The sequence below is a fragment of the Mobula hypostoma genome, chromosome 1 (assembly GCF_963921235.1).
Source record: "Mobula hypostoma chromosome 1, sMobHyp1.1, whole genome shotgun sequence".
Taxonomy (NCBI): Eukaryota; Metazoa; Chordata; class Chondrichthyes; order Myliobatiformes; family Myliobatidae; genus Mobula; species Mobula hypostoma.
This window is the reverse complement of record NC_086097.1, coordinates 210,272,525-210,278,251: the sequence shown is the minus strand read 5'-3', so window position 1 is coordinate 210,278,251 and position 5,727 is coordinate 210,272,525. Positions and strand designations below refer to the sequence as shown.

Here is a 5,727-nt window from a genome sequence, read left to right as displayed (position 1 = left end):
CACACAGAGAGTGGTGAATCTGTGGAATTCTCTGCCACAGCAAACTGTTGAGGCCAGTTCATTAGCTATGTTTAAAAGGAAGTTAGATATGGCCCTTGTGGCTACAGGGGTCAGGGGGTATGGAGGGAAGGCTGGGTTCTGAGTTGGATGATCAGCCATGATCATAATAAATGGCGGTGCAGGCTCGAAGGGCCGAATGGCCTACTCCTGCACCTATTTTCTATGTTTCTATGTTTCTATGTTACAGGTGCATAAGTCATGAGTGAAGCTGCACTTCATCGCCCTGTTATAGGAAACATGTGGTTAAACTGGAAAGAGTGTAGAAAAGACTTATTGCTAGGACTAGTGAGCCTGAGTTTTATTCCACTGAATGCAGAAGAAGGGGGGTGACCTTATAGAAATGTTAAAAATTATGCAATGGGGAGGGGTGGCAACAGTCTTTTGCCAAGGAAAGGAAAGTCCAAAACTCGTGGGCATAAATCTGGGATGCGAGGAAAACATTTAAAGCGAACTTGCGGGGCAACTTTTTCAGCCAGCTGTTTGTGAGTATATGGAACAAACTACCAGAAGCAGTCGATGAGATAGGTACAACAGTGTTATTTAAGAAGCACTTGGACAGGTGGGGCTTACAGGGGTATGAGCCGAACGCAGGTAGTTGGGACGCGCTGAGCTGCCACCTTGATTGGCCTAAAAGGCCTGTATCCATGTTGTGACTCGATTACCTCTAAAAAGCCGTTTGATGGCTTCATTGGCCATTGCTAATTGGTAACAATTTTCCTTAGAGATAATTGTATAACGTTATCGAAATTTTCTTTAAAACTGATTTAATTGAAAATTCTATTATTTATTGAAAGTTCCTCGTTTATTTTGAGGTCATTCATTTGACCAGCGTGCATCGGGCTTCGATAACAAAGTGCAGATGTCGCTCATTTACACCAATTAACAGTCAGCAATAAAGGACACTGCCGGGAGGTAGTACTTCACAGGTTTATTGGGGGGAGTCTCCTTCAAATAAGATGCCGTCGCCGATTCCTGTTCACCGAATTTTACCGAAAGGCTTTCCTCCTGCCATTACTTTGCGAGCTTGCAGCAGTCCCAATCAGCTCCAGAGAAGACACTTCTCTTTCGTGAAACAAACTAAGGAGTTGCCGCAACGGCCTTGGTATACGGTCATTTGGGATGAATTAAAGCTATTCGACCTTCTGGGCTCGGGAGGCTTCGGCTGGGTTTACAAAGGGACTTACTACGGCAACACTGTGGCAATAAAGAAGGTAAGAAAGTGCACTAAGAACAAACTGGCCGCCAGGCAGAGTTTCTGGGCGGAGCTGAATGTCGCACACCTGGTGCATGAGAACATCGTGAAAGTTGTAGCAGCCACCACGTCAGTCCCCGCGAGTCCGCAGGTCGACGATTGTGTGGGCACCATTATCATGGAATATGCAGGAGGAGCGAGCCTAGACCACAGGATTTACAACAGTGCTGATTCGCTGGAGGTCGGAGAATGCCTGAGGTTTTCGAGTGATATTGTGAGCGGACTGACTTTCCTCCACTCTCACAATATCGTCCATCTCGACCTGAAACCAGCCAACGTACTCCTCACAGACTCGGGACGCTGTAAAATTGGTGATTTTGGTTGTTCTTACAAACTGGCGTCGAGCGGTGACTTGAAACCCAATGGCCAATTACGGCATCTAGGAGGTACCTACACCCACCGCGCGCCAGAACTGCTGAGAGGCCGCAACGCTACCCTCAAGGCGGATATTTACTCTTTCGCCATCACGCTCTGGCAGATGGTGAGCCGCGACCACCCCTTTTCTGGCGATCGCCAGTGTGTAATGTATGCAGTAGTGGCCTATAACCTGCGCCCTCCCTTTTCTCCTGTTTTCAACGAGACTTTGATGGGCCGGAGCATTCGCTCTGTCATTGATGACTGTTGGGTGGTTGAGCCGAGTAATAGACCTAGTGCAGAACAATTGTTAGAAACTATTAATAACTTGAAGTCTCTACTCTAATATAATTTTAGGAAATATGTAATTAAAATAGGCTCATTCATGTGTTCAATGTTGTCGACTTCGTGAACGAAATTAGCTGTTTAAATAAAATATTTGAGATCTGTTGTATTTAACACTCTAAATGGAAGGAAGAGTTGGGAAATCCTCTCAAATAGAGTTGGCTGAATGTGTTCTACGCCGGCAAGGCTCCTGAATCCGTACACCATGTTTGGTGTTTGCTTCACTGATGACGTATGTGAATGTTAATTTTCAAATTCGGAACACACACGTCTTTGTTTAAAAATCATATGGCAAATTTGGTTCAGTGTTGAAGATAGAAGTAAGGGGATCACTTGTGTTCTTGCGGAACCTAACTATCCTCAAGTCTGGTAGCTATTGCACTCTGGATGGTTCGCCCAACATGGGGAACATTCCAGTTTAAAAGCCCTCCACACTTTGCCTGCCCGTTTTCTGTGGCAGTAACTACCCTGGTTGGGGTTTATTGGAACACATTGTGGAGACGCATGTCCCCACCGGACACCCCTTTACGTTACTAGAGGAACTTCAGATCGCAACCAACTGTACAATTGAACAAATTGGGCTTCAACTCAAAGCAAAGGGGTGAAATCTATTTTCAATCGGTAACTGTTCTTTTACTGTTGGGTTGGGAGTTCCTATATTTGACATAGATTTAAGTATCTGATCACTTCAATTGCCCAGGCATAAACTGGAACAAGCAGTGTTGGCCACGATATACTTTTTGCCTTTGCAATTCCAAAACCATCAACTCACACAGCCACAAGTCTGTTTTCTTTTGATGTACTCCGGTAGTTATTAAATGCTAACTAAACCTTGTTTGCCTTCATTCCCGAGCGGAGTTCTTGGAAGCAGCTGGATAAACGGTTGAATGTTCCCAGTTGTGTACCTGGATGGGGAAGGGAGCACACCCAACTCTTCCTTTCTCCTCCACTCCACCCCCCGCCCACCCACACACGCTATAACAATGCCAGATGAGTAAAATGCTTAGGTGTTCGTATTGGTGACGAGTTGTAAATAATTGCCTTGACTGATTTTTTTAAACCCCGAACTTGCAGTGTGAGCTATTCCATTTCAATTTTGGAGATGCCGAAGGCAGTTTCACAATCGACCCTGCTACTGGGTGTAAATGGGTAGGAATATACTATGGAAAATAATTACCGTCCTTTCCACACACCCCCCCCCCCACCTGGAAGTTTCATGTTTTATAACTTTGAATCAGTATTGATTTGGCTTTTTTGACACTGATCAAGAGACCCCTGAAAACAGATCTCTAAATTACAAATATAAAATAGATTGATTACATACGTATTCACCCCCTTCAAGTCAGTATGTAGTAGATGTGCCTTTAGCAGCAATTACAGCCTTGAGTGTGTGAATGGGTTTCCATCAGCTTTGCATAGCTGAACCCTTATAAAAATGCTCAAGCACTGTCAGATTGTATGGGGAGCGTGAGTGAACAGCCTTTTTCAAGTCCAACCACAAATTCTCAATTGGATTGAGGTCTGGACTCTGCCTTGGCCCCACCAGGACATTACATGGGAATGGCTTAAAAACAAAGTTAGATCTGGTTGTGTGCTGGGGTCGTTGTCTTGCTGGAAAATAAATCATCTCACCAAATCTCAGTCTTCCTCCAGGATCTCCCTATATTTTACTGCATTCATTTTACACTCTACTTTCACAAGCCTTCCGGTGCCTACTGCAGTGAAACTTCCCCATAGCATGATGCTCAACAGCAGGGATGGTGTGTTTCTGCTGTGTGTTGTTTAGCTTACTATAAACAAGCAATTAATCTGATGGCTAAAAAGCTCAATTTTGATTTCATCAGACCATAGATCCTCCTCCCAGCTGAGTTCAGTATTCCACATATCTTCTAGCAAATTTTTGCTGAGATTTCATTTGAGTTTTTTAAACAGTGGCTTTCTCTTTGCCATGCTCCCATAAAGCTGAGACTGGTGAAATCCCTGGGGAAATGGTATGCGTAGTCTCTTCCCATCTCAGCCACTGAAGCTTGCAACTCCTCCAGAGCTCTCATAGGTCTCCTGGTGGTCTCCCTCACTAGTCCCTTGCACAGTCACTCAGCTTTTGAGGATAGCCTGGTCTATGCAGATTTACAACTGTGCCATATTCTTTCTATTTCTTGATGATTTAACTGTACTCCAAGGGATATTCGCAAACAGGAGGAATTCTGCAGATGCTGGAAATTCAAGCAACACACATCAAAGTTGCTGGTGAATGCAGTAGGCCAGGCAGCATCACTAGGAAGAGGTACAGTTGACATTTTGGGCTGAGACCCTTCGTCAGGACTAACTGAAGAAAGAACTAGTAAGAGATTTAAAAGTGGGATGGGGAGGGGGAGATCCAAAATGATAGGAGAAGACAGGAGGGGGAGGGATGGAGCTAAGAGCTGGACAGGTAATTGGCAAAAAGGGGTATGAGAGGATCATGAGACAGGAGGCCCAGGGAGAAGGAATGGGCAAGGGGTATGGTCAGAGGGAGGAAAAGGAGAGTGAGAGAAAGAATGTGTCTATAAATAACAGATGGGGTATGGGGGGGGGGGTGGCATTAGCAGAAGTTAGAGAAGTCTTTGTTCATGCCATCAGGCTGGAGGCTACCCAAGGGATATTCAGTGACTTGGAAATGTTCTTGTATCCATCTCCTGACTTGTGTCATCCTCTGTTTCTCCACAAATTTCATCTGCCCTTTAACCAACCTGTTATATTTCTGCTACCACGTGCCAGTATCCTCAAGTTTATAGTAACAACTAGCTCTGTCATCTGCAAGTTTGGTTATGGTTTGAATTCTCAATATTGTATATTAATTGCCCTAATAACAATCTCAGAAGAATGCCATTATTCAGCAGGGAGGGAAAGTTTTGCCCTAGTATTCTGGCTAAAGCTTAACCAGCCTTTATGCTCTGTTTCAATTGCAAACCTTATTGAGAGGTTTCTGGGAATTCCTGTAATTGAACTGAACTAATTACTCCAATTATGAATTTGTTTTAAATCTTCCCAAAAATTTCTGGTGGATTTAGTTAATTCACTGTCCTTTAGGTAAATACTACGGCCTTTGCTGAGTTTTTAAAATCCAAAATATATCCCTCACCTCTGGTCCAGGTGTTCCTGACCTTTTTAAATGCAAGGGGTCTATAGACCAAAAATTGGGAATCCCTGCATAATCTTTGCTCTGTTTAAAAGATTAACAATTGCTTCATTCACTCCACCGGCACCACCTTCATATCCAAAGATCAGTGAGGTTTAGGATCCCAATAAAACTGGAAGAATTCTCCTCTGAGCCGTGGTGACTTCGCTAATTTAAATTTAGACAAACTTTTGAACGTGTGTAGTTTTTTTAAAAAAAAAGAAAATAACCTCTCCATTTGTCTACGGCTGGTCATTTGGGGATCGTCCTCTTCCCTGGTGAAGACAGGCGCAGCACCTCAATAGTTTACATTACTTCCCAGTTCTGCTGCGTTTGATGACCACAGCTCGTTTCTCCGACAGAACACTTCTCAATTCCATACAGGTTGGTGGCTCGTCTTTTCCAGTGTGCTTTCTTGGTCTTCGTTTTAATTTTCATATCGTGTTTTTAATCTCGTGCGTAATTATCGCTAGTAGTTATCCACCTTTCACTTTGGCTCTCCTCAGCCGGCGTCACACTGCCGTCTAATTTCAGCGAACCGCTCTTTAAGCGGAGTCCT

At 44.0% G+C, this 5,727-nt stretch overlaps 1 protein-coding gene across 1 annotated transcript; it reads left to right on the top strand.

Moving 5' to 3' along the window:
* The first annotated feature begins 987 nt into the window (after nt 1-987).
* On the top strand, nt 988-2,104 carry mos (v-mos Moloney murine sarcoma viral oncogene homolog). The gene has a single exon (XM_063041852.1). It carries the CDS (start codon nt 1,017-1,019, stop codon nt 2,010-2,012), a length of 996 nt encoding a protein of 331 aa, XP_062897922.1. The 5' UTR covers nt 988-1,016; the 3' UTR covers nt 2,013-2,104.
* The last annotated feature ends 3,623 nt before the right edge of the window (nt 2,105-5,727 follow it).